Consider the following 27,813-nt stretch of genomic DNA (forward strand, 5'->3'; position numbering starts at 1 on the left):
TAGTAATAGGGAGAGAAATCAAGAATGAAAGGGAATTGGTATGACTAAGCCTCACCCATAAACGGCCCCTGCACCAAAGTCCAGAATAGTCTCGTGAGTGTGTGTATGTGTAAAGAAAGAAAGAAAGGATAAACATTAGGTCCAACATTATTAGTACAAACGTGAGATAAACATAAATCAGAGAAATACATTAAGCAAATCTTCAGTGGCCAAAATGAGGGGAAAAAGTGGAGTCACTCATCTTTTGGGTACTCTGGGACACGTAAGAATCTCTGCCAAAAGACTCGGTATTTCAAGGACAAGAGATTGAAGAGCCTAACGTGAAAATCTCTTACGTAGGTCTGGGGGTTGAAGTTAAACTATTGATAAGAACAGAGAAATTCCACAGAAAGAATTTAACCAAACAACCGATTTCTGGTTTCGTACCTTCACATTCAGGGTCCAGAGTTCTCTAGAAAGGCACACCCCCAACAAAAGATTTAGAGAGTCTGAATATAAAGCCTTGCTAAGCAGTTATTCAAATCATACTTATCAAACAAATGAATAAATCTCGAGTGAGAGTCAACAGAAAGCCAAAGAACAAGATTCTCAATAATAACAATAATACTAATGATTAATAATAATAGAGCAGCTATCTCGTAATATCGCAGGGTCACGCCCCCAGCGGAAGGCAGGTGCCAAACCGCCGAGCAACCCGGGCGTCCCATATTCTGTCCATTTTAGAGATGAGAACACTGAGGCCCAGAGAGCGTCAGGAACAGTCCCACCGGCTCCCGCGGCCGCCTCCAGCCTGGCACCGAGCGGACGTCCAGGAAGGGACGCAGCCCCGCCCCGCCCCGCCCCGCCCCGCCCCGCCCCGCCCCGCAGGGGGTGGGACTGCGGCGCCGCGCGTGGTGGGCGGGGCTGCCCGCGGGGGCGGGGCGGGGCCGGGCGAGGCCTGGGGCGTGCGCGCGGCCCGGAGGACCCTCCCGCTGGGCGCCCGGCCGCGCGGCGGCGGCTCGGGAGGGGCGGGGCGGGGCGGGGCGGGGCGGGGCGGGGCGGCCGCGCGGGGGGCCCTGACGTCACCGGGCCCTCGGCCCCGCCCCGCCGCGGCTGCTGCAGCCGAGCCCGCGAGCGAGCACCGCCGCCGCCGCCGCCGCCGCCGCCCGGTCGGGAACGCAGCGCGCGCGGCCATGGCCTCGGGCCCCGCGGGTAAGCGGGTGAGCGGGCGCGGGGCGCGGGGGCGGCGGGAGGGCGGCCCGTGCCCCCGCCCCCAGCGCTCGGCTGACCCGCCGTCCCCCCGTCTCGTCCCACAGAGGCGGACACGCGGCAGAGGCTGCTGCGCACTGTCAAGAAGGAGGTAGGTGCCGGGGGTGGGGTGGCCGGGGGCGCGACCCTGCGGAGGGAGCCGCCGGAGCTCCCCCGGGGGAAGGGTCTCCAAAGGGGTGGGGGCCCGTGGCAGCGGGGCGGCCACCTGAGCTGTGGGGCTCACCTGGTAGGACTGGAGGCGGGTGAGTTGGGGGTGGGGGCCTCAGGTACGGGGTCGATGCTTGGCTGCTGTGTGTAGGGGCGGACGCAGCGGGAGGGCCGCCCCCGATGGGGCACACCCGGGCGTGTCTGGGTAGGACCCCCTCTTGTGGAGGAGCAGGTGGGTGGGTCTCATTAAGGGGAGGCAAGCACCTGGGGGCTGACTGGACTTACTGGGAGGTGAGGGGCTGGGTAGGGCTGCAGAAGGAGGACCAGACTTCGGGAAAAGGGAACGGTTCACTTTGGGTAACACCCCCCATCTCCCCTTCCCCACAAGTCTCAGTCCTTAGAGCCGCCCCCAGGAGCTTGGGGACTCCCTCCCCGAAAGTCCCTGGTCATTGGGTTGCACCATCTGTGGGCCTGTGCCAGGGCGTCTTGGCAGGCGAGTTCCCCTCGCCCACCCCTGCCCACCCCTGCCCACCCCCCCACCCCCGACACGCAGTAGGGTGCGAATCAGGCAGGGTTCACCTGCCCCTCCGCCCCCTTCACTCTCCTTGGGGCCAGCTGGGAGCCCAGTCTAGCCTTTAGCGAATAGCCCTCGACTTCCCGGAGAGGGGCGAACCTGCAGTGGTGGGTTCCTGGGGAGCATGTAGATGCCCGGACTGTGTGTGGAGCACGCTCACTCCTGTGTGGGCGCCGACATGTGCTGTGAGTGTGTGTCTGAGGCTGTCTGTGCATCTGCCTGGAGGTAACCAAGTGTGTCTCCGTATTGCGTGTACATGTGTCTGTGTGTGGATCTGTTTTTGTGAGTATGGTGTGTGACCGTGTGATGCGTAAGTCTCTGCGTGCGTGAGTGAGGCTGCGACCAGGTATGTGTGACTGTATGTGTGTGTGCTGCCCTCCTTATGCTGCCTCACATCCCTCACCTGGGACCCGATCGCTGTTGAGCGGCATCACCTCTGTACCTTGAGTCCTCAGCCCGAGATCACAGATGGCTGTAGACCTTGGGGCTGGCCTGATTGCGTGTGTGTGTGTGTGTGTGTGTGTACGCATGCGTGTGCACACACGAGGAGGGTGTCAGCCTGGTGTCAGCACTGAGCACCCAGAAGCCCCTCCCTGCATGGTGGCAGTCAGCCATCAAAGACAGCCTGGAAGAGGGGACCTGTGGCTGCCCCTCCCTCCTCAGAAAGCATGGGCGCATGTTGTGCGTTGGTCTCTGTGTGGCATGTCTCGTGTTGTTCAAAGAATCAGCTCTAGAGCTAGTTGTATATTCTGGCATTTCTGAATAAGGATCCGTAATGAGGGATGTGGAGTTCCTCAGAAAGGCCCAGAACTTTTCAGTTTGGCCCTCTTAGAGGCATTGTGGGACCTGAAGAAAGCTCTATCTAGATAGACCATCTTTCCAACAAAACCTGCACACCTGCAATTTTCTGATGACTGAGTTGGTGGAGGGTGTCTTATAGAAACTCTCTCAAAAGCCTTCAGGTTAAAAGCCTGTAGTCTCTTTGTTCATTGTTTAAACCTAGATGTAATTTGTACTCCCCGGAGATTGTCACATGGAATGGCTGTGTTTTCTTTTCTTTTGAAGCGTTTAGTTATTATTCATGAGAGACACACAGAGAGAAGCAGAGGCACAGGCAGAGGGAGAAGCAGGCTCCCTGTGCAGAGCCTGACGCAGGACTCGATCCCAGGACCCCGGGATCAAGCCCTGAGCCAAAGGCAGACACTCAGCCACTGAGCCACCCAGGCATCCCTGGAATGGCTGTTTCTCAGGAAATGGCTTGCTGGTTCAATGGAAGGGGTCTACAGGTAGAAGAGCCTGGGAGCAAGGCGTCAGGGAGGGCAGTGCCTCTCGGTATCTGCTTCTGGGCAGGGCTTCAGCTGGGCCTCTGGCCTGGTTCTGCCAGGAGCTCCCTTGGTGCCCTGGACAAGTCCTTTCCTCTCTCAAGGACTCAGTTTCCACAGCTGGAGAAAGAGGCATTGGTGCAATGCTCCTGGAGGTCCTACCCATGTCAGTCTAGTTTGGAATATCGGCAAGCTGTGGAGGACACGTTGCCTCCAGTGACCAGAGTTGTCAGCTTGCATCCTCTGTCCTGGGAGCAGCCGAGTTTGGGGCTTAGAATGAGCTTTCTGCCTGGCCTAAGGCTGAGGCCATCACTTGATCAGAGGGACCCCTTGGCATCCTGCTTGGTGCCTGAAGGGGTCAGGGACAGAACCTCGCAAGTTTGGGCAAAGGTCCTTGACCCTGGATCTGCAGTCAGAAGGCAGGTTTATAGCCACAAGTTGGTGGCTGATTCTAAATTCTGCATTTCTCAGGGCACATCATTTCAGTAATCAGAGTTTCCATAGAGTGGGTACTATTCTGTGCCATATCCTGTGTACACGGTGACTTTATGAGGTGACTGAGGCTGCCCCCATTTCATGGACAAGGAAACCAAGCCTGGAGACGAGGTGTGGATTGCTCAAGAGAACACAGCCAAGAAGGTGCAAAGCCGGGGACTTAACCCCCCAGATCTGTCTGACATCAGAGCCAGGCTCTTACCTCTATATCCTAAACGTGCTCATCCGTGTCTCCACGGCACCACAGTCTCAGCTGTGGATGGAATGATTTCCATCTTACAGAGGTGAAAAATGGCCCAGACGGGATAAGTGATTTCTCAAGGGCACAGAAGCAGTCAAGGGAAGACAAGTTCAAGTCTTCTATGAACCCCTTGTTCAGCATGGGTGCCCCTAAGGGCGTGGCGATGAGTCCATGCCCCACCAAAGCAGACCTCCTCTCTCCTTGCCTTCCTCTGCCCACCTCTTGGGAGAGCATCTTGTCCCAGTATCAGAGAGCCAGTCTTCAATGGAATGGTGGAGGCAAACTCTTTGCCTAGAAATCTGGGAGTCAAGTCTGCTCTTCCTTCTCTTCATCTTTTGGGTTCAGAGAAGTCACATCCCTGCCTGTCACAGCCTCATCCAAAGGTACCTCCCGTCATTCTTCCTGGAAAGGGTGGCTTAACAGTCAGTTTCTTTCGACAAGGTTTGCAAGCTTGGGCTGAGCCACAGAAGCCAGAAAAGCCAGCAGCGGCTATGGGGCTGGAAGCTCTGTCCTGTGCTGACTCTGGGAGCCAGTAGGACTCAGAACCATGAAGCAGGTCAAGAAGGAGCATTGGGCTCACCCAGAGCTGGGTTCAAATTCTGACATGTTTATTTACTGAAGGGTGTCTGTGTGCCAGACACAGGACTGGGCTCTGCGGATGCAGCAGTGAATAAGAGAAGTCCTGCCCTCATAGGGCTGACATTCCCATTTTGGTACACAGATCCTGATAGACATTCTGAGTGTAATTCAGAGGATTATGATAGCCTTTGCACCAAGGTATGAAGGAGAGGTACTCGGCACCACAAGAACATACAACAAGGTTAAGGTGGCCCAGGAAGGCGCCCTGGAGGAAGTGATGTTAAGAAGATACGTGAAGGATGAGCACACCTTTAAGATGAAGGCAGGAGGTGGGAAGACAGAGGGGAACCATTCCTGGCAGAGGGAACTGCATATACAAAGACTTTGTGGCTGGAGGGAGCACGGTGAACTTGAGTGATGAGAGGACTCTGAAGTGGCTGGAGGACAGAGAGGAAGGAGCATGGTGCCAAATGCAGAGGGGCAGAGCAGGAGGTCCTATCCTAAAAGCACAGGGAAAAAGGATGGGGAGGACAGGAGCTAGGTGGAGGAAGAGGGCGGAGCTAAACTTGATGGCTTGTAATTGCACAGCCTTAGTGGGGCATGTGTCTGTATCTTCACAAGGGTTTGAGTTTCAGTTTATTCCCAGTGAGGATGAAGATCACTTGTCAGGATAAGCGATGTGAAAACACCCACCACATTAGCCTGAGCTGCCTCTGGGCAGGCATCTTATTTTTTCTGTCTCCCCAGTGTCGCCCAGGAGATAGGGTGGCCTGGGTGAGATTTCCTGCAGTTAAACCCAATCAGCTCTATTCTGGCTCCACCCTGGCTCGCTTTGCCCTCCCCTCCTTTCTCCTCCCAGCCTCCAACCCTTAATTTTGTTTTGGTTCCCAGAGTGGCAGCTGCGGGGACTGGCTTCTTGTTGCCATGACGACTGCCATTAAAGGAGCCAGCCACTTGAGCCAGGTTGATAACGGAAGCCAAGTGACTAACTGCCTTGTTTTCTTGCCTTGGGCTAGGCCTGGGAGGCCTCTTAATTGGAAGAGACAAAAGCAGGTGCTTGAGGGCAGGAGGACAGACCCCCGGGGGAAGGAGGCAGGGGGATGAGGCCAGTGCTGGAGAGGAGGCTCTTGTGGACCTCTGCAAACTGGAGCTGGTATGAGAGCTGCCATGGGGAGCCCTTGCCACAGCGGCTGAGCTGGGCGCGTTTGGGGAGCTGTGCCTTCCAGCCTTGGGACAGGGTAGGGGTGTGACGGGATGGTGGAGGAGGGTTTCACATCCTAAGAAGATTGGAGGAAGTGAGAGAATCAACTGATGTTTCTACTGAGAGCCCTGTGGTGCTTCCACTTGGATCTACTTCTTCTCAATAAAAGAGGGGCAACAGTTTTGCCCCCCAGGTGAGGTTGCTGGACAACGTATAGGTCATCGAGTTAAATTCGAATTCCAGATAAACAGAAGTAAAGTGCCTAGTGCTAAATCTGGCAGCCCTAGCCCAGGGGACATTTGGTAATGTCTGGAGCCATTTCTCGTCAAAAACGAGGGTGTGACTGACATCTAGTGGGTAGAGTCCAGAGATGCTGCTCAACCTCCTGCGATGCAGAGGACAGCCCCCCTCCCCACCCCCACCCCCACCAAGAAGTGTCAGCCCAGACTGGCACTGTGGTTGAGACGGAGAAACCTCTGTGCTGGAAAACTCCTTCACTTCTTCATGACGGCCCAAGGAGGGAGGGTACTTGTCTCCTTCGCTCCATAAAGGAGGAGCTGGAGGCACAGAGGGGTTAAGCAGCTCACTTTAAGGTCACACAGCCAGTCTGTGGAGAAGCCAGGATTCAAATCCTGCTTTGTCAGCTCTGAAGGGTGGCCTCACAGAGGTCCAGCAGAGTCCCTGGAGACATGGCTTGAGGTCAGGTGTATGTAGGGGAAGAGATGGGGCAGCAAAGGCCCGCAAGATGCACCCTGCTCGGGGCTTTGCTCCATTAGACAGCAGGGAGCTGTAGAAAATTTATGAGCAAGGAGGGTCTTGTTTGGACTTGGACTTCAGAAAGTATCAGCTGGTAACAGGGTCCAAGATGGAGCTTTTTGCCACTTCTTAGAAGAAAGCTTCCTCCTTTCTTTCCTGCCTCCTTCCTTCCTTTCCTTCCTTTCTTCTTTCCTTCCTCTCTATCCCACCTCCTCTCCCTCCTTCCATTCCTGACGTTTTTTGCTGCCTCCTTTCTTCCAGGAATATTTATTGAACATCAACTATGTACCAGGTGCAGCTCTAGGAACTGTAGAAAAGGTGCAAAGCGGCATCCCTGCTCACATGCTCTCATGAAGCATAGGATCTAGTTGGGGGACAGATAGATAAACAATAAATATATGCAGGCACCCCTTGGAGATATCGTGGGTTCAGTTCCAAGCCACCAGAAGAAAGCAAATATTGTGATAAGTCAAGTCAAAGGAATTTTTTGGTTTCCCAGTGCATGTAAAAGTTGTGTTTACACTATAATGTAGTCTATTAAGTATGCGAAAGAATTATGTCTAAAGAAAATAATATAATTATTATTATATCTTTAATAATATAATCATCTTAATCTAGAAATGCTGTGTTATGTCACATATTACAATTATATTAATTTTATCTTTATTTTATTGTACATATTGTATACATGTTTTAAGGGGAGTGGGAGGTGAAGGCTTCCAAAAAAAACCATTTTACTGCTAAAAAAAATGCTGACCATCATGAGTTTTCATAATCACTGATCACAGATCACTATGACAAACATAATAATAATGAGAAGTTTTGAAATATTGTTAGAATTACCAAAGTGTGACACAGAATCAGGAAGTGAGCAAATGCTATTGGGAAAATGGTGCTAATACAGACTTGCTTGATGCAAGATGGCCACAAACCTTCAATTTGTAAAAAGAAAAAAAGAAAAGAAAAACAAAAGTAGTGTCTGAAAGTACAAGAAAGCAAAGTATGCCTGTATTAGAAGTCACAAATGCTGTGAGGAAAATAAAGCTAGAAAGTGGGTGGAGAGTATCTGGGTAGCTCAGTGTTTGAGCATCTGCCTTTGGCTCAGATCGTGATTGCGGGTTCTGGGATCAAGTCCTGTATCAGGCTTCCCGCAGGGAGCCTGCTTCTCCCCCTGCCTATGTCTCTGCCTCTCTCTGTGTGTCTCTCCTGAATAAATAAATAGAAATCTTAAAAGAAAAGAACGAAAAGAAAAAGAAAGTGAGTGGAGCGGAATGGGCAGTGCTTTCCAGAGGAGGTGGTCAGGCATGGCCTCTGATACTATGACATTTGAGCAGAGACCTAAAGGGAAGGAGGGAACCCTGCTGACCTCTGCAGGAAAGGTGTTCCTGCCAGAGGGAACAGCATAGACAAAGGCCCTGAGTCAGGAACGATGAATAGCAAAGAGGTCAAGGAGCCTGGAGTGGAGTGAACAGAAGGGAGGAGGAGACAGGTCAGAGAGGGAGCAGGAGGCCATTCCTGCAGGGTCTTGTGGCCCCCCCGGAAATGAGACGGGACCCGTGGGAGAATTTTGAACAAGGGGAGAAGCATGAATTCATCCACGTTGCGGACTGCTCTGGCCACAGCCGAGCAATAAATGCAGGGCACAAATCGGGGGCACAGAGTCTTTAGGCAAGAGAAGAAACTTCGCTGTTCTCTTCTGAGCTTTCAATTCTTAGGCTAGAAACCACAGCGCCTTACTCTGCCCCACTCCCCCACTGGCCAAATAGGGGTTCCAGAAATACTTGCCAGTCAAGTAGATGCAGGAATACTGGGTGTGGATATTTTGGGGTTCTCTGATGCTTATAGGGTTGACTCAGATCAGTTCACGTGTGTCGTGTTTTCAGGCTTAAGCTGGCAGAAATTCTCCTCGTGAATAATGCAGCCACATCCGTGCGGTGTGTTTTGATGCTTTTTTCAGGTCTCTGGCAATGCGGCTTCCGGGAGCTTCTGCTAGCGCAGGGCCTGGGCTTCAGCATCCTGGTTTGATGTGAGGAGGGTGGCAGGTGGGGCCTAGCTTTCCGGCTGGGTTATGTCTCCTGTGCGGTCTGGCTGGGTCTTCCCTGCAGTAACCTCATGAAGGGCTCCGGGAAATGGTAGTGTAGCATTTGTTGCTGTTCGGCAGGTAGGAAAGGGCATTTGTGCACCCCAGTGGGACACCCCACTTGCTGGCTGCAGACCCCAGGATGGGAAGTGAGGACACCAAAGTCCTTGTCCCAGCGCTGCCCCTAACCACCTGTGGCCGCCTGCAGTTTCCTTCTGCCTATGCCATTCTGCTTTCCAAGTGGATGCAGTTGGACAGCTCCAGGATTCTAAGAACCTCAAACCATCAGATTTGGCCAGCATCCCTCCCCGAGAGCCAGGTCTCTCGCATTTTCTCAACAAGGAATTTGCCAAGTCTGTATTTAAGACCTATTAAAACTCGGTCACTGATAAGACCATCTGGGAATCTTCGTTCTGGTCAGGAAAAGCAAAGGCTCAACTAAAGGCATTCTAACAGGGTAAAGATTTTTTTATTTCTTAAACAGTATTTACTGAGCATCTTATGGTGATGGCCTCATTTAATTGTTATGAAGCCACACAAAGTGGATAAAACACTGTCCCTTAAAGGTAAGGATAGCGACACACGGGAATGGGAAATAAGTCACCAAAGGTCACCGACAGTGTCAGTGGTACAGCTTGGATTCTGGCTCTGGAACCGGGCTCCGCATCACTCCGGAGCTGAAACCAATGACCTATCACATATGGTGATGAGCTCCTCTGAGCACGTGGAGTTGGCAAAAGGTCCAGGCTTTGGAATCGGACAGCCTTGTGTTCCAAGTTTGAGTCCTGCCATTTAGTGGATGCTTGGACCTTTCCAGCTTTGGTGTCCTCGTGCATCAGGTGGCGAGGGTATCCTGTACCGCGCAGCACTGCTGCGATGCTATCACTGCCAGGTATTCACCAGTATTTATGAAGGGACCAGGCAGAGTGCTTGGCTTACCCATTTAAGAGCAAGATAGAAATCAGTCGCAGAAGGACATTGTGCTGCCCTGTCTGGTCAGTCACATGAACTTGTAGATGTTCTCAGTGTAGGATCTTGCTCTCTTTGGGTAAGCCCCAGGCTGGGGGTGCTGCTGCCACAGGAGCAGTGCCGCAGACTGGGAAGAGGGTATTTGTTGGGGTCCAAAGGAACGAGCCCTTGAGAGGGGGTGGGGAAGGCTGAGTCTTGCCTGGCTGCCTCAACATCCTGAGGTGGGCAGTTGGATCTTCCCTCTGGGTCTGCTTATTCATTGGCCTCGTGGCAATAATCCCTCAGCTGAAGAAATTCTGACGCCCTAGTGAGCTTGCGGGTCTTGTCACTTAGCCACCGCGAGGCCCTGGATGAGCAGCTAAGTGCTGAAGGCCAGGGGGAGGCAGTGTACTTTTCCTTGAGTAGTAGAGGAAGACAAGAAATAAATAGATTTTTGTGCTTTTTCATTGGACAAACTTGAAAGAACTCAGTTTTGTAAAGGACAATAACCGTTCCTTTGGCAGTGAGTCTCCTACTTAAAAATCAGAGGATGGAAGCCTCAAGACTTGAGACTTGATGATACCTGGGACCTTGACTAGATTCTCCTTTAATTTTTATTATTTAGTAAATTACGTCTAATTAGTTAGAATTATAGCAACTATCATGCATTTCTTTCCTTCTTTTTGAGAACTAGACATCTTTACAACCACCATTTATTAAATGCTGCTCTAATTTGCTTTGTTTGATCTCATTTAGTGCACAAAGTGAGCTTCCTATAGAGCAGGTACAAATAGCAACTCTTCTTTACTGATGAGAGAAACTGAAGCTCAGGGAGGTTAAGAAACTGGACCAAGGTCACACAACTGAGAAGTAACACGGCACGGTATTTTAGCCGGCTCCACCCATTTCAATTTGGACGATAACTTGCTAACAAAGCCAGCTCGAACAACGAATAAATATATGAAGATCAAGCCAAGAGGGAAAGAGAGCCTTAAGAAATCGACGTTGTGGTTTCAGGGGTTTGGGAAGTTTGGAGTGAGGCCAGCTTCAGGTACAGCTCTATCCAGGGGTTCCAATGATGTCATCAGGACCCTCTGTGTTTTCTGGTCTCTGCACTGATTTTCTCTGTGCTAGCTTTCTGCTTTGCTGGTCTCTGTGGGGAGGGAGAATGTTGCCCAGCTCTCAGGTTACAACCTGCCAGCTTGGCATCAGCAGACAGAGAGCTTCGCCTTCCCCCCCAACCCCCCTGCTGTGGTTCTCCTGGAAGATTCAGGATTAGGTTTCATTGGACCTCCGCCCCAGTCACATATGGCTTTTGCGCCAATCACTCTGGGACTCATTGCTTAGATCTGTCAAGCTGGAGGGATGCTGTGGGGTCAGCCCAGTGAGAGGGAGGGAGGGGACCCAGAGGAAGTCCAGGTGACATGACCAGGCAGGGACATGGGAACGAACTAGGCAGACAAGACACAGATGCCTGCCTGGGCAGGGTGAGGGCCCCAGCATCTGGAGCTCAGCCCCGCGGTGCGGAAGTGACCTCCTGGGTGCTAGGTGTCTGTGGGATCTAGGGGCCTGGGCAACCCTGAAGTTATGCAGACACTTTGTACTTGTTGTAGGGAGAGAGTATCCTCAGTACGTCTCTGAGGTCCACAACCCCAAAACCCAAATGCGGTTCAGAACCGCTCAGCAAGATGCTGGAATTTGAAGATGAATACAGTTTCCCCGATCTCGGCTTGCTCAGAAATGAAATGCTCCCTAGTTTGTAACCCAGTGAGCCCTCCAAAAACAACCACCCCTAACAACAATCATAATTAGCATTTACCGGGCACCTACTGTGTTCCAGACCTGCACCATCCAATTGGAGCCACTAGTGTTACATGTTTATATTTAAAGGAAGTAAAACTCAAATAAAAAAATCCTGTTGCTCAGTTGTCCCAAGTTTCAAGTAGCCGCATGTGGCTAGGGATCCCGTTTTGGACATTTTAGGCACAGAGCATTTTCCAGAAAGTTCTGTTGTGTCCTAGACATTGTGCTAAGTGCTCTACATCCATGAACATATTTCAGTCTTAAAACAGCTCAGAGGGGTAGGTCCTATTTATTATCCCTTTTTATAGAGGGGAGTAAATTGAAGCACGAAGGAAGTGAAGTGACTTACCCAAGGCCACACAGCTGGTGAGGGAGCAGAGCCAGGGTACTCACCCAGCCCTTGGATGTGATGCTTGGCTGCTTTTCCTCCCAGTGTAGGCTAGAGGTGGCTAATGTGTTTTCTGGCTCACCCTGTGCTGTTTGAAGCAACCATCTGGAATTCGTGTTCTTATCTCCTGTAGCTGCCCAGACCCCCAGAGAGAATTGAGGCCGCTCCAGCGTCTGTGCGTGCCTTCCTGATCCACAAGGCCCGTGGGTCTGAGGAAGTGGGGCGTGTTGCCAGGGGAGCCGCCTCACACAGCAGCAGAGCACCCAGGAGAGGGCTGGCCGGTCTCCAGGGCGTGGGCTGGGAATGTGAGACACGCAGGCTGTTTTCTCCGGGAATGGAGGGGCGGGGGATTGACTGTCTTCACAGTTCCATCATCTCCCTGAGTGGCTGTGTGCGGGAGGTGTAGCTGGGGGGACCTTTTTGCCAAAATGCCCCCAGGTGAATGCCCCAGAACCAGGCCCTTGCGTGACCTTCTCGTCAGGGGGTGTCTGAGCACCTGTGCAGGGCACCTGTGTGAGGGAAACCCAATCTCAGCGCCCAGAACGCCCTGCTTCCAGGTCAGGGCAGGTTGGCCAGTCCCTATACTCTGAGGGAACGATGCGTGGTGCCTATTTATAGCATCCCAGAAAAGGGTTAACTGGGGCTGTCCTAGCAGCAGCCCACTGAGAAACAGGCTTTTGCTTCCCTTGTAAGGCCCACAGCCATGTTTAGGGCAGGTGCTAAGAGGGAAGACTTTGCTAGCACTAGGACTCTGAAGATCCAGGTGCCATGGCTTCATCACCTATGTCCCCGCCCCCCCGCTCTCTCCCACAGGCACAGATGGGGCTGCAGAAGGACCGTCCTGTGTCTCTGCTTTCATTATCCATCTGTGTGGATGTGGAGGGCAGGGTGGAAGTGTGTGGGTGGGAGGGTGGGGCAGGGCTGTTCTGGAACCGTGTATGAGAGAGAGCAAGAGTCCAGGAGAGGAAGCTTTGATCCGTTCACCAGCGGCTACTGGGCTCTCGCTGTGTGCCAGACGCCTTCAGACCCCTTCTCTGAGAAGGCCCCAGCCCTGTGCAGGCTGCGATGGGCTGAGGGCAGGGAGGAACCCATCTGGAAGGAGGCCCTTTGCCTATGTGCCGGAGCGTTGGGATCCCTGCTGACATCCTACAGTAGCAGCAGAGCACAGACAAGATATTTCCTTTTTTACTTTCTTCTTTTTTAATAATAGACTTTATTTTTTATAGCACGTTTAGGTTCACAATGAAACTGAACAGAAAGTACTGAGATTTCCTATACATCTCTTTATCTGCCCTAAAAATCCTCTGCGCTCTGCTGTTCATCCCTTTCTGCCCCCAACCCCTGGCAACCACTGATCTTTTTGCCGTCTCCATGGTGTTGCTCTTTCCAGAATGTCCTGCAGCTGCATTTGGACAGCATGTAGCCTTTTCAGATTCTTTGGTTTCAGTAATACGTGTTTCAGGTTGAAGGTTTCCCTCTTGCTACCATGATTCTCCATTGGAGACCTATGTGCAGAGGGGAGAGGGAGCTGGGTGGTACTGGGCACACCTGGGGAGGTCAGTGGTGAAAAGGTTTGGCAGGGCAGAGGTGGACCTGGCTGGTGCTGCAGGGCCAGGACTTCAGGAGCAGGGAGTTGGCCACCTGGGACTCCGAAGCTGGAGATGATTCAGATCCCAGCCTCTTCACGGACCAGATGGTCTCCATCCCTCCTAGCTCAGCTGCCTCATTGGGAAAATAGAGTAGTAGCAATGGCACCCACATGGCATGCTTGTTATGAATCTTTGGGGCTCATGGATGTGAAGCACCCACGTAGCTTGTGGGATGCACCAGTACGTATTGAATGAATAAATGAACCTACTGTGTGCCAGGCTCAGTGCAGGGCAGATGGTCGTGGGTTCGAGTCCCCACTCTGCCACTCAAAAGCCATGTGCACGGGTAGCCCCGGTGGCGCAGCGGTTTAGCGCCGCCTGCAGCCCAGGGCATGATCCTGGAGACCCGGGATCGAGTCCCACATCAGGCTCTCTGTGTGGTGCCTGCTTCTCCCTCTGCCTGTGTCTCTGCCTCACTCTCTCTCTCTCTCTCTGTCTCTATGAATAAATAAAATAAAATCTTTAAAAAATAAAATAAAAAAATAAACTTAAAAAAAAAAAGCCATGTGCAAAAAAAAAAAAAACAAAACAAACAAAAAAAGCCATGTGCTCTTGGGCAAGTATTTGACCTCACCAAGACTCAGTTTCCTCATCTGTAAAAATATGCACCCACACCCATCTCACCTAATTACCCTGAGGATTCAATAAAATAATGCCCCAAGCATGGTGCCAGGCTCAGCGAACACCTCATAAATAAGTGTGTAAAGCACTTACTGTGCGGCTACCACTGTGTTAAATGCTTTTGATGTATTATCTTATGCCTGTGAGGCAAATACAGATACCCATTTTACTGATGGGAAAGATTTGCCCAAGATTCTGTGCAAGAGCTGGGGTTTGAATTCTGGAAGTTTGACTCTAGAGCCCAGTGCTCATAGCTGACCATTGGAGCTTGGAAGTGGAGGAGGTCCCATCAACTTTGCCTAGGGGGTGGGGGGTGGGGGTGGCTCGGGAAGGAGGGCAGAGGACACCTTAGTGAGTCCCAGAAGATGCAGTGGTTTTGCCAGAGCTGGAGATGGAGGTCGGAGTGGGTGAGGATATCAGGTGCAGGGGACTGCACAAAGCACAAAGCAAAGGCAGGGGTGGGAATCCTACAGAAGGAATGGCACAAGTGACCGAGCTGGGCGTGGGAAGGGGCGGGGAGGGGACAGGATGTGGCAGGAAAGGAAGGTAGGGCCCCATGGTAGAAGCAGTCACAGCTCGCAGCCCTGTTCCAGGCCTTCCCAACTCACCTCCTGTGCGCCCCCTCCCCCATAAGAAATTAAAAAATAAAAAGCCGCCAGCTATTTCCATGTCGTGCCTTTCCCTGCCACATTGTCCTTCCATCTGTTCCTTCCTTTGAGCTCTAGGGTGGCTGGGGGGGGCGGGGGCAATTGCAGGGGCAGCATTTTCCTCCTCTGGTTTAGAGTTGGAGAAACCAGAGAGTTCAGTTCTGTTTGTACCTTAGATCTTGAGCATCACCTCCTCCAGGAAGCCCTCCCTGACCGCTAGACCTACCTCATCAGCTCAAGTTCCTTTGTTATTCTCCAAGAACTAAATTCTTTTGCTGCAGGGAACTGGCCTACTTTTTTGTTGTCATGTACCCATTTGTTGTACTTGGTTAGTATCTGTCTCTGTAGACTGCCATGTCCACAAGGGCAGGGATTCTATCTGCTCGTCATCTTGTACCAAACTCCTAGGAGGTGCTCCATAAATGTTAAGTGAATGAGGGACAGCTGTGGTTCTTGTGAAGGGAAGTGCTGGGAAGGCAGGTGTTGGCAGAACATGGAAGAGGTACATTTATCCCTGCTTGGGTATGGAGAGTCCAGGAAGGCTCCCAGAAGGAGGTGACACCTGGGCTGAAGCCTGAGTTGCACTTAGCTAGCTGCAGCATGTCGGGAGGGACCCTTGGCAGAAGGCATATGTGGGCAAAGGCACACCCACGGCTGGGTCTGAGGGCCCGCGGTCCGAGGCGGGGCTGGACATGCTGGCCTGCTAGGGCATGTGCATCTCGCCCTCAGCATCCAGGAGGCCCACCCGGGAGGCAGAGCTGACCTCTGCTCATTCCCCTCTCCTCCTCACTTTGCCCAGATGCTGCGAGCTATTTTTAAAAGTCACCCTGAAGGCGGTCCAGACACCCTAAATGAACCGGCCTTTCCACTGTGAGTTTCTCGCGGCCGGGAGAGGCAGGGGGCCTCCATCTCATTAGCTCCTGCTGGCTCAGCATTACTCACCCAGCTGCACTGCCGGGCGCCAACCACCCGGGACCCCAGCTGGGGTGAGCTGTGCTCTGAGCCAGCACCAAGGCAGCAGGACTTGGAGGAGCAGGTGGCAGCTCGGCTGGTTTTTATTTTGGCCTAATGTGAGCCACAGGCACAGTGCTGGGTGCTTTATGCCAGGGGTCCCTGTGGCCAAATCCAGCCTGTGTGTGCACTGCCCTTAAGCCAAGAATGGTTTTTACATCCTAAAAAGGGGTGTGAAAACGAGAAAGGATGGGACATAGACGGTATGTGGCCTGAAAATAGGTTTGACAGATTTAGCAAATAAAAATTCAGATCGCCTGCTGAAATTTGAATTTCAGAAAAACCAGAGAATCTTTTAGTATAAGCCTGCACAGTATCTGGTACATACTTAGACTAAAAGAAATTCCATATGTATTTGAAGTTTAGATTTCACTGGGCAGCCTGTGTTTTTATCTGGCGGTCCTGCTGTAAAACCTGAAGTGTTTGCTCTCTGACCCTTCACAGAAAACGTTTGCCCACCCTGGCCTTGAACACAGAGCAAATGAGATCAGGTGCCAGAGGGCCTTAAAGACACTGGAACCAAACCTGATGAGCATGAGCTGCTGGCGTGTGTTACTAATATAATCAGAGTGATCGATCACCCAACATAGATTGAGCACCTCCTGTTTGCCCAGCGCTGTCCTAGAGATGGACAGTACACACATAAGCGTGCAGGTGTATAGTGAAAGTCAGGCCGTGATAAATTCTAAGCAAAAGTATACAGCAGCAGAAGGGGGTAGAGAGTGACATGCATGAAGCTTTTACACTGTGTGGTTCTGAGCTCCTGCTCCCATTCTGAGCGCTGTGCATGCTTTTTTCATGAAATCTGCACATAGCAGCCCTGACAGGTGGTATATCATCTCCATTTCACAGATAAGGAAACTGAGGCCTGAGGTCATCCAGCCAATGGCAGAATTGGAATTTGACCTGAGCCTGGTGACTCCTGATCTCCTATTCTTACTGGCTTTACTAAGGTGCCTCCCTTTATAGGATGCCAGCTGTATTATGCTGGGTCCTGTTAGAGGCCCTCTGCTGATACTTTCCATAATCCTTATGGGAGCCTTGCACGCTGGGCTGTATTATTCCGATCCAGGCATAAAAGCGGTGAGCACGGCACTGTGTGGAGAGGCAGCCGGGAGTAGTGAGTTGATCTGGAACCTAGCAGGGTTCCAGGTGGGCCGCGTGAGGCTATCTGGGTATCAGTGGGCAGGTGGCAGGAATGGGGTGGGGAGAAGGCACGGCAGGCCGGGGAGCCCCCACGAGTCCCGTCTTCCTGCTTTTCGGATTGGCCTCGGTTTCCCTGCCTGCCTTCCTCCTGAGATTGATTACTTCTCCTGTGTGCTATTGAAATATTTGCAGGTGGAGGGTGGGAGGGCGGGGCTGGTTCCTGAATTTGCAGGGTGGGGCTGACAGGGGTTGATGGTCTGAGATCCCACGAGCAGGGGTGGGGCCAGGCCACTGCCCCAGAGGCCAGTGAGGTCCTAAATAGCCCCTGGATGGGAAGCTGGGGTAAGTGCATCGAGCTGAAGGGCCCCATAGCTCACACTCATGAATATCTACTGTGGGCCGGCCCTGAACTAGGCAGTCCCTATCCTCTAAGACTGGCTCCTGTTTGTAGAATTCCTACCATGTGCCAGGCACTGTCTCCACAGGGCTCTTGCAAGGCTCCCGTTACCCAATGAGGCAGGGACACTATGATCATCCACCCTATTTGACAAGTGAGGAAGCTTGTCCAGCATCATGAGTGGTCAAGGATTCGATGTCAGGTCAGTGACTCCACATTCTGGCTCCTAGCCTCTCCACTGCCTCCTAACATCCTGTCGTTAGAGCTAACAAGCTGGTTCTGAAGGAAGTGAGCTCCCCATCACTGGGGGAATGCAAGCAGATGTTGGAGGACTCCTTAGAATGGGTGCTAGACAGGGATGAAAGCTTCCTGACCACTGTGACCTTTGAGGTCTCCCTGCCCTGAAGAGGCCCCCACAGGACATGGGTGGCAGAGTCCGGTCCGGGTGACTCAGGACTCCTGACTTGCAGTTAGTGCTTCTTTGGTCTCCATGTTGGGCGAGACCTAGGAATCCCTTTCTCATAGGTTTCTCAGCACTTTGGGATTTTAGAGGGCCTGACCCCTTTCTGGGCAGGGCTGGAGGCATTGCTGACTGTGAGACCTAAGTTCAAGAGGTCCTGACCATGCCCTTTCCTGGTTTTGTAACCTTAGGGCAAATTGCATAAACTCTTGTGAACCTCAGTTTATGCAGCTTTAAAATGGGGATGATGATGTTCCTGTGAGGATTAAACAAGGTATTCTGTACAGAGACGCCGGCACATAGTAGGTGCTCAGTAAACATACTCTCTCACTCTAAGCTGGGCAATAACAAAAGCATTTTGTTCAAAATGGCCTCCAACTTCTGCTATGAGACAAAGTATTTGTTAGAATAAAGGCCCTGGGTCTGATCGTGCCTCCTCTGCATGACCTGGGGTGGTTATCGAACAGCTCCCTGCCTCAGTTTCCCCATCTGGGAAAAGGGAATAATTCAGTAATCCACTTCATTTGGGTTGTCACGCTATATACAGTTCCAGGAACACAGTGAGTGCTCAAAAAATAAAAAATGGCAGCAAGCTTTAGCATCATGAAACTTCTACTATGTCCTAGCCAGGCCTGCCCTTTTGCAAACAGCAGCCCATTTAACCGTCGCCCTGGACACGAGGGGTTGAGCCGGGATGCAGATGGAGGTCTGTGGGCCTCGAGTCCCAGCGACCACAGCCACTGCCTCTGTGCTGCCTGAATCACACATGATCCCAGGGCTGAAGATTAGAGAAATCACAGAGGCTGGGGAGGGGCCGGGAGGCCACCTGCCACTGCCACCATGCCCAGACCACCCCGAGGTCCCTCACATCTGTCAGCTTTCACAGCCGACTGAGTCCAAGCTCATGCCTGGCGCCTGAGAAGGGAAAGGTGGTTGAACTGAATTTCAGAGGCCTTCTGTGGCCCTCTCCCTCACCCCCACAGGTCTGGCCAGTTCCCTGGGGATGGGGCCCGCCCTCGAGGGTGTGGGTCACAGCCTCTTCCTGCAGCCCTTGCTCTCTCCTGGGAGGCTCTCAGGGTCCTTCCCAGGGAGACTTCCGCCCCACCCCGCTGCCTTTTTAATTTCCTCTTCTGGCCTCAGGCTGGCAGCCTGTTACTAACTTCTGGAGACGGGTTCTAGCCCACAGCTGGGAGCCAGCAGAAGTGGGGGGCACCTCACTTGTCAGGGCCCCTCCCCAGGCTGAGCACTACCCACTACCCACGGGTGCTGCATTTGCACCTCCACCACCCACCCCACCCCAGATCCATCCCCAGGACAAGAGTCCTGGAGCCAGCCTTCCCTGGGGATTGCCCTTCCTGAGTTTCAGAGTCCACAGCGATAAACGGACAACCTTCTCCACTCTGCAGAGTTTGGACTTGAGACAGCGCGTGTGTCCAGTCTGGGTAACGATAGGAAACAGAGGATTCCCCCAAAGGGAGTACAGTAAGGTGAATTTAATAAAGGCACTACTGACCAAGGCAGGGTGGGGTGCGCCAAGGATGCAGCACCCTGTGGTGGTAATAGTGAGGAAGCCGCAACTGTTACCTCCCCTGGTCTGACATGGGGCCCAGGAGAGGTGGCCAGAAGGGGCTGGCTGTGTGGGGAAGGTCCCAGACAGGAGCCGTGACTGCTGAATCTCTTCCTAAGGATTTTGGGACAGCTTCCTGTTTTCTATCCTCTCGCACCTCCTGCTGCCATCTGAGCTTGCGTGCGATTTCCTTGGAGAGCTTGATAAACATCCTGGAGTTGCTGATTCCATGGGTCGGAGGCCAAGCATTTGTGTCTCTACCAGGTCCCACCTGGTGCTGGTGCTGCTGGCCCTGCTGGGCAATGTCACATTTGCCCTGTGCCTGTCTTAGCTTGTCCTACCTTTTGGCTCATTGGAGTGAAAGGTCGTCCTGGGCAGGACTGTTTGACTCCATCCCTGCTGCTCTGTGCCCTCAGTGCGAGGGCCTCCTGCCGAACTGCATTCATGAGCATTTGAACTGTTTACGACGACGTCTCCCTGTTGACTGTTGCTCACATGTGTGCATGCTTTGGCTTGGCGGTACCTGAGTGGAGGCCATTGTGGAGATGGAGGTCAGCATGCAGGCTTATTTGGGTATGCCTTTGGGATTGACACCCGGGGAGCAGAGTGAAGCAAGCAGGAGAGGGCCAAAGGAGAAGATGGGCCACGGGGCTTTCATGGAAGCGCCACGGCGAGTTCCCAGGGAGCTTTGTGGCCCTTCAAAGCTGTCCCAAGCTGGGGCGAGGATGCCAAATCTTCAGGGCCCGCCTGCTCCAGTCTCTGGGTGAGGGCCACCCTGGGAAGCAGTGAGACCTTGGGGCAGGCTCTCCCTGTGGCTGAAGTAGTCCCCTGTCCTCTAAGGGACTGGCAACCCCTCTAAGGGTTCTCCAGCACCCCCCTAAGCAGCCTCCAGTCCTGAAGGGTTCTGTGGGGCACACTGTGATACCTACCATGTGATCAGCTCTTGTCCAAGGGGCCAAGGAGGGGCCAGTAGCCTTCCCTGGACTCCGTGCCCCAACCTGGAAAGCCCTTTTGCTCTCCCTCAAGCACACAGGAACCCCCCCTCCCAAGAACTCTGCCCATGGTTTTTGCCAACAGCGGACTTCTGAATCTTAGTTTTGCTGGGCCAGGCCATCATGTAGCAGAGAGAGGCCGAAGCCCCCAGACTCCACCCCGGCTTAGGCTGAGCTGGGAAATAAGAGCACCAGTGTTGCTATGAACCACAGACAGTGGTTAGGGGGTCCTCCCGGCCTTCTGGAGAGAGGGAGAGTAAGAGGAAGGGGTTGTTTCCTCTGTTGTGTCACGGAGGGCGGTGACCCCAGTAAGTGCATCTGACCCCTGTTTCTGGAGTGGAGTGGAGTGGGCAGAGGCTCCCCTTGGAGTCAGATTGCCCAGCGTAGAAACCTCAGCAGGATGACCTTGGATGTTCTGACCTTGGCTAGGTAGTAACCGATACCTCTGCATTTCATAATTTTCTTGTGAATGAAGTGGGTGGTAGGGGCCACCTGGGAACCATGCTGTGGGGATTATGTGGGGCTTGCCGCGTGCCTCTGCTCAGACTGGCGTAGCAGAACACCACAGATAGAGTGGCCTAAACAGACCTTTATTTCTTGCAGTTTGCCAGCTGAGAAGTCCGAGGTCAAGGTGCTAGCAGATTCAGCTCCTGGTCAGGGTTCTCTTCCTGGCTTGCAGGCAACCACCGTCTCACTTTGCTCTGATTTCTTCCTCTTCTTTTAAGGACACTAGGCCCATCCTGAGGCCCTTGCCTTCAGGACTTTGTGTAACCCTGATTACCCCCCCCCCCCCCCCCCGAGGCCCCACCTCCAAATACCATCACACCAGGAGGGGGAGAATAGGGCTTCAGCATGTGACTCCATAATACCATGTGTGCTTACCACAGTGCTGTGCAAGTGTGTGTAAGCTAGAGCAGCATTATTATTTTCAGAGACAAGCCATTGGCTGAAACTTCTAGAGTAGCATCAAGAGCCTGGGTTTCTGCTCCTGCCTCCTGTACACTGTGTGACCTTGGGCTGGCTGCTTAGGCTCTCTGATCTTCATTCTCATAAAAATAGGCCCACCCCGCACAGGGCTGAGGAGAGGGTACAGTGAGTTAATACAGGTAAGCCTAGGGATCCCTGGGTGGCGCAGCGGTTTGGCGCCTGCCTTTGGCCCAGGGCGCGATCCTGGAGACCCCGGATCGAATCCCACGTCGGGCTGCCGGTGCATGGAGCCCGCTTCTCCCTCTGCCTGTGTCTCTGCCTCTCTCTCTCTCTCTCTCTGTGACTATCATAAATAAATAAAAAAAAAAAAATTAAAAAAAAAAAATACAGGTAAGCCTAGAACTCATTCACTCGTTCACTTATTCCTCCTCTGGCAGAGAAGTGCTCCGCTGGGGGGATGAGGACGTGGAGCGTGATGGTGAGGATGCTGACGGTGGGTGTGTCCGTCTGCCCCGGCTGCCATGACAAGCTACCACACCCGGGGGGACCTGAATGCCAGATATTTACGTTCTCACACTTCTGGAGGCTGGAAGTCCAGTATCATGGTGTTGGCAGAATTGACTCCTTCCGACGTCTGTGAGGGAAAGCTCTGTTCTGGGTGTTCTCGTACATGGCCCTCTTCTCCCAGGATGGCGGACTCTTCCCTCTGTAGTGCTCTGTGCTCAGACTTCCTTTTATAAGGACACCAGTCGTACCAGGTGAGCGCCCACCCTAATGACCTCATTTTAACATAATTAGCTCTTGAAGACCTTGTGGACAAATAGATGACATCCTAAGGTACTCGGGGTTAAGGTTTCAGCGTATGAGTGGGGGGCAGGGATACAGTTCAGCCCCTAACATCAGGGAGGCCACAGTTTGCAGGCTCTGAGGCAGATGAGGCCCTGCCCTCAGAGCATTTATATCCCAGAGGAGGGAGACGGTACGCAAAGAAACAGGACAGGAATAGTGTAAGTACCCTGAAGGAACTGTAACGAGGAATGGATGGAGTCACGGGGAGGGCTGTCTCAGATAATGGGGTCAAGGAGGGAGATGACATTTCGTGTGACATCTGAAAAGTGCAGAGCAAGCACCCGAAAAAATGCTTCAGGAGAATGTGAAGTGTGGAGCTCTTCTAGGCCACAGGCCTCAGACTTAACAGAAGACGGGGTGAGGAGGGTATGAAAGGAAAGCAGTTATCAAAACACTGTGGACGGCCTGAGAAGCCCAGGAGGAGCGACACAGCCCTTTGGGGTGACCACACCCGGGTCGCATTTGGGTCTCCCGTCCAGCTGCCTCTGCCTTCCAGGTGAAGCAGATCATGGAGGAGGCCGTCACACGGAAGTTTGTCCACGAGGACAGCAGCCACATCATCTCCTTCTGTGGTGAGTCCGTGGCCTGTGGCCTTGAAAGTGGCTTCTTTCTCTATGGGCTGACCTGGGGGAGTGGCATCTTTGTGCAAGCAAGGGTTCTTAACTGCTTTTTTGCTTTGTAACTCCAACGTTATTTTCAGATTTCCAAGGGGCCCCATTAGGGAATTTGGAAATACAACAATGTCTCCAGAAGACATTAAGAATGGCCCCCGTGCAACCTACGAAGGGTTAATCACTGTTGATGCCGGAGGGCCTGCTTTCCCCTCTCAGTTCACAGCCACCAACCCACACCCCTAGTGATGTGGGTCTCGCTTCTGAGGAATGGCTCCATCTGAGGAATGGCTCCGTGCCCCTTCCCCCGCCCTGCCTATGGCTGTTGCTAAATAATGGGAGGGGATGGATGGGCTTTAAAAATTCAGGGAGTGAGGAACCATCACACCGTCCTGAGGGATCATGTCCAGCTGGCTCAGCGCAGGAGGCAGGCCCAGGGCTCAGAGCATGACTCAGACGTCTCTCCTTGAATCAGCTTTGCTTGCAAGGCTCCAGAAATAACCATGCTGCCAGGTTCTTACTATACTTCCACCTCGGTTACAGGCTACAGACGCAGGTTTTGCGTGTCCCCGGAGTCAGGATTCTGTTTCTACGTATCAGTGTGTACGTATAAGTGGGGGAGTTTCTTTCTCCCTAAAAACCTTTATTATTTCATGACTGGCATGTGTTGGGGTGAAGGACGTGCTGTAATCCCCCTCTCGTGGCCTTGGTCTCATAGAGAGGCCCGAGCGAGGAGACCTGACTGGGCCCTCGGCTTCATCCAGATGGCTGGGCGTACCACCTGTGGGAACACACGTCATGACCTGGGAGCCTGCTGACGTCAGTTTGGGCCCTTTGCAGCCAGGCCGACCTGGGTTCACATCCCTTCTCTGCCACTTGTGTGTTGGGTGACCTTGGCAAAATTTTATGTTTTTTGAAGTGAGATCTGTTTAAGCTACATATATATGTATATTTATATACTTGCATATTTATGTATATATAGAGGAGTCTGTATGCACATAATTACATGAACGTGTATGTATATGAAAGGACACATACACACAAATGTAAATATGGGAATGTATTTACCTATATTTTTTTCTCCCGGACATCTTTATTTGCAAAGAAAATAATCGGCATGCCCATTTCAAAATGTGCTACGATACCTACCCATTAAAGACTTAGAGGAATAGAAAGTGATAAAAATCACAATAATCCTCTAACTCCAGCCACAGTTTGGGATGAGGGAAGAAATGTGATGGCACTGAGTAAGGCCTACAGGGTCTCCCTGAGGGGTCTCTGATCCACCGTTCCTTAGGATTCATTGTCAGAAAGAGTCAACCAAGCTGCCAATACCTGGATAGTTACTTAACTTCTTGAAGTATAAATGGATGAAAAGTGTTGTGTGTGTAAGCAAAAATGAAGGTGTTTAATAGATGCTTATCCAGACTATTTTAAGCCCATAAGCAAATTAGGCAATAAGTGGACATTCATTCAAAGCCAAGCAATTACTGGGGCACCTGGCTGGCACAGTTGGTAGAGCCCACAACTCTTGATCTCAGGGTTATGAGCTCAAGCTCCATGGTGGATGTGGAGCCTATTTTAAAAAATTAATTAAAAAAATAAAAGCCAAGTAATTGCTAACAACAACAACAACAACCCAAGACAAGAAATTAAACCAGAACTTCTCAGTATTTGTCCTTGCACACAACATGACCTTGGCCGGGCTCTTAACCCTTGGACTGTTGGCGTTCTCCTTCTTTGGAGTGACGGCGACTAGCACACTCACTTCGTGGGCTTTTTCCACCAGGATTGAGTAAGCTAAAACTACACACTGGTCTCACTGTGTGAGATAGAAGGTAGGAAAACACTAATAGAGGCCTGCTGAAAGTACCAGAAATAAGATTGGGGTCATCAGAGTGGCCTCCACAGGGACTGTCTCCCAGCAGGGAACACTAAGTCCCAGAAATGGAAAGTGATTTGCTTGAGGTCACACAGCAAGTTAGAGGTAGAGCCCAGACTACCACCCAGGGCAGACATAGACACGGGAAATGATGAGTGAAGCCTCTCTTCAAATCCTTCATGGAGACACAGGTGTTGTGAGCACACCATGGGCTCAGGTCTGGTTTTTTTTTTTTTAAAGATTTATTTTTATTTGTTTATGATAGACATAGAGAGAGAGAGAGAGGCAGAGACACAGGCAGAGGGAGAAGCAGGCTCTATGCCGGGAGCCCGATGCGGGACTTGACCCCAGGACTCCAGGATCGTGCCCTGGGCCAAAGGCAGGCGCGAAACCACTGAGCCACCCAGGGATCCCCCTCAGGCCCAGTTTTGAATCCCAACTTGGTCACTTTTTTCCAGGTGGCCCTGGGCAATTCGGTTTGCTTCTTAGAGCCTCAGTTTTCACATCTGAAAAATGGGGATGGTTGTCCTTTCTTCCTTGGCTGTGGCAGAGGGAGAATGAGATCTGTAACGCTAGCTGTTACTAGAATCACAGTAGTGACGTTTATGTCACTTTTATCTTGAGCCCAGACAAAGCTCAACAGTCCTGTGGTCTGGTCCCTCCTCTCTCCCTGGCAGGAGCAATAGCTAATGTTCCTAAAGCACTTACTGTGTACTGGGCTCTGTGTGAAGTGCTTTCCATGCATTTTTTCCACCTCATTCTAACAGCAACCTTTTAAGATGCACATTCATGCTCTCCCCACTTCTCAGATGAAGAAACTGAGACACAAGGAGGGGAAGTAGTTGCTGGAGGTCACACGACTGCTTAGTGTCTGGGAAAGGATGTGGGCAGATAGTCTGACCTTGGGCAGCGAGCATAGGTTAACTCCTCAGCTGTCTTGCTCCCTTTCGAGGGAGTGGAAGGGAGAGAGGCATATGCGGTTTTCCCATGTGAGGCTCTCATGAATTCTGAGATGCTGGGCCCGCAGCTCTCCAAGGCGCCTCTGTGTGACTGAAGTCCTGGGCTGGGTGCGTGGGAGTGTGGGCAGGGCAGGGCCTACTGACTGTCATGTCCCTACAGCGGCTGTGGAGGCCTGCGTCCTGCATGGGCTGCGGCGGCGGGCGGCTGGCTTTCTGTGCTACAACGAGATTGCAGCTCTCTTCATGAAAGTGGGCAAGAACTTCCCGCCGGCCGAGGAGCTGAGCCACAAGGTGCAGGACCTGGAGCAGCTGATTGAGAGCACGTGAGTATGGAGCATGGGGTATGGGCAGGGCACGCCCTGCAGAGGACAGTCCCCCTGACTCCACGTTCCTCCCTGAGCTCTGCAAGAACCCATGCCTCCTGCCAGTTCCTCTCTCCGGTTTCCTTTCTGCTCCCCAAACCTGCCAGATTGTTTCCTACCCCAGGGCCTTTGCACATGTTCTACCCACCACCCGGTTCCCATACTTCATTTTCTGTGGCTAGTTTCTTGTCATCTCAGGCTTTGCCCCAGTTAAGGATAAATTCCAACCCTCACCCAATTTTTCTTTTAGATCACTCTATTTACTTACTTCCCTGTGGTTATCACCACCTCTAATTACTCTTTCATTTGTTTCCTTGATTCTTGTCTATCTTCCCCGCTTAACTCTGAACTCCTGGGAACAGGCAACTAACATCTGTTACTCCCCATCCCAGTGCCTGGACAGTGCCTAGAAATGTTCAAGACACGATTGTTGAATGCATAAAGTGGCTTTTGGGAGCCAGACCCCATTCTGAATGCAGGAAGACCAAAGTTTAATCAAAGCAGTATGGTCTCTGTCTGCATGGACCAGGTGTCACATTGAGGCCACCATTGAAGGGGAGCCTTGACTTCACTCACATGTCTTAAGAGCTGATTATGTTTGCTGGGGGAGGCTCATGGCCTGAGTATGTGTACCTGAGCACCTTCCACCAGAGCCTCGCCAGAGTCCTAATTGTTCAGCCAAAGCCTTGATCTGGAGCCTGGTCAGGGATGCCAAATAGGTTTCAGCTCCAGTTGTTGCTAGAGGCTGCCCAAAGGACCTTGTTGTGAAAGATTCTAGAGCTACTCTTGGGTTTCACAGGAAAGAATGCTCAGATTGATTAGATGGCACGAGACAGGAGAAAGAAGCACGCATGCCATGTTTGCCTTCTCTGCCATGGGTGTTCCTTCCACTTCACTGGATGGGCAATGGCCCTTGCCTTGCCTTTCAGGCCATACCAGCCCAGAGCTGCTGGCCAGAACTGTGTGATGGGCAGGGCTGTGGATTTTACATTGCCAACTCCCATTAGGAATCCCAAGTGACTCCTCAGCCACTTGGTTTTCAGGTGTCTTCCAGTCCATCTGCTAAATTTCCAGGTGTTTGCTGAGAACTTCTTAAAGGGGTGGATGTCCATCGGCCTTCCATGATATTGGGAGTGACTTTCTAATGGAGGAATTAGAGATACCCATGCCAGTTGGTAAGGGAGAGCCATTCCTTCATTCATGCAACCACTTATCCATGACAGGGAGAGGGGAGAGAGGGGGAGGGAAGAGAGAGAGAGAGAGAGAGAGAGAGAGAAGAGAAGAGAGAGAAGAGAAGAGAAGAGAAGAGAAGAGAAGAGAAGAGAGAGAGAAGGGAAGGGAAGGGAGGGGGAGGGGAAGGGAAGGGAGGGGGAAGGGAAGGGAAGGGAGGGGGATGGAAGGATAGGGTAGGGTAGGGTAGGGTAGGGTAGGGAAGGGTTTTCCCATGTGAGGCTCTCATGAATTTTGAGATGCTGGGCCCACAGCTCTCCAAGGTGCCTCTGTGTGACTGAAGTCCTGGGCTGGGAAGGGAAGGGAAGGGAAAGGGAAAGGAAGGGAAGGGAAGGGAATCACTATGAGAATCCGGCTTACCCATCAACAGTGTATGAAAGTGTATTTCCCTGCATCTTCATGCTTGTTGGGTATTATGATTCCTCCAACTCTTTGCCCACTTGCCAGGAGCAATAAGGGCTCTTTTGTTGTTTTGGTTGCCATTCCCTTCATTTCCTTGAGAGGTTGCTGTTTGCATATTGGTCCTGTTGGATTTCCTCTTTTGTGAATATTCATCCTTCTTCTTTACTGGTCTTGAAGGTGAAATCAGATCCAGGGCCTCCAGGAGAATGTGCGGAAGCTGCCGAAGCTGCCCAACCTGTCCCCACTAGCCATCAAGCACCTGTGGATCCGCACTGCCTTGTTTGAGAAGGTGCTGGACAAAATTGTGCATTACCTGGTG

General features: G+C 52.1%; 1 protein-coding gene across 2 annotated transcripts; it reads left to right on the top strand.

Moving 5' to 3' along the window:
• Positions 1-1,087: 1,087 nt before the first annotated feature.
• On the top strand, positions 1,088-25,827 carry LOC140594298 (small G protein signaling modulator 1-like). 2 transcript variants are annotated; one of them, XM_072725235.1, is made up of 5 exons: positions 1,088-1,191; positions 1,296-1,339; positions 22,545-22,620; positions 23,203-23,262; positions 25,661-25,827. In XM_072725235.1, exons 1-5 carry the CDS (start codon positions 1,173-1,175, stop codon positions 25,825-25,827), a joined length of 366 nt encoding a protein of 121 aa, XP_072581336.1. In that variant the 5' UTR covers positions 1,088-1,172. The 2 variants fall into 2 exon arrangements, 1 of the variants encoding a protein (XP_072581336.1); XR_011995039.1 differs by lacking the exons at positions 1,088-1,191; positions 22,545-22,620; positions 23,203-23,262 and having other exon boundaries at positions 1,198-1,339.
• Positions 25,828-27,813: the final 1,986 nt, after the last annotated feature.

Source organism: Vulpes vulpes, chromosome 10 (genome assembly GCF_048418805.1).
Source record: "Vulpes vulpes isolate BD-2025 chromosome 10, VulVul3, whole genome shotgun sequence".
In the NCBI taxonomy this organism is placed as follows: Eukaryota; Metazoa; Chordata; class Mammalia; order Carnivora; family Canidae; genus Vulpes; species Vulpes vulpes.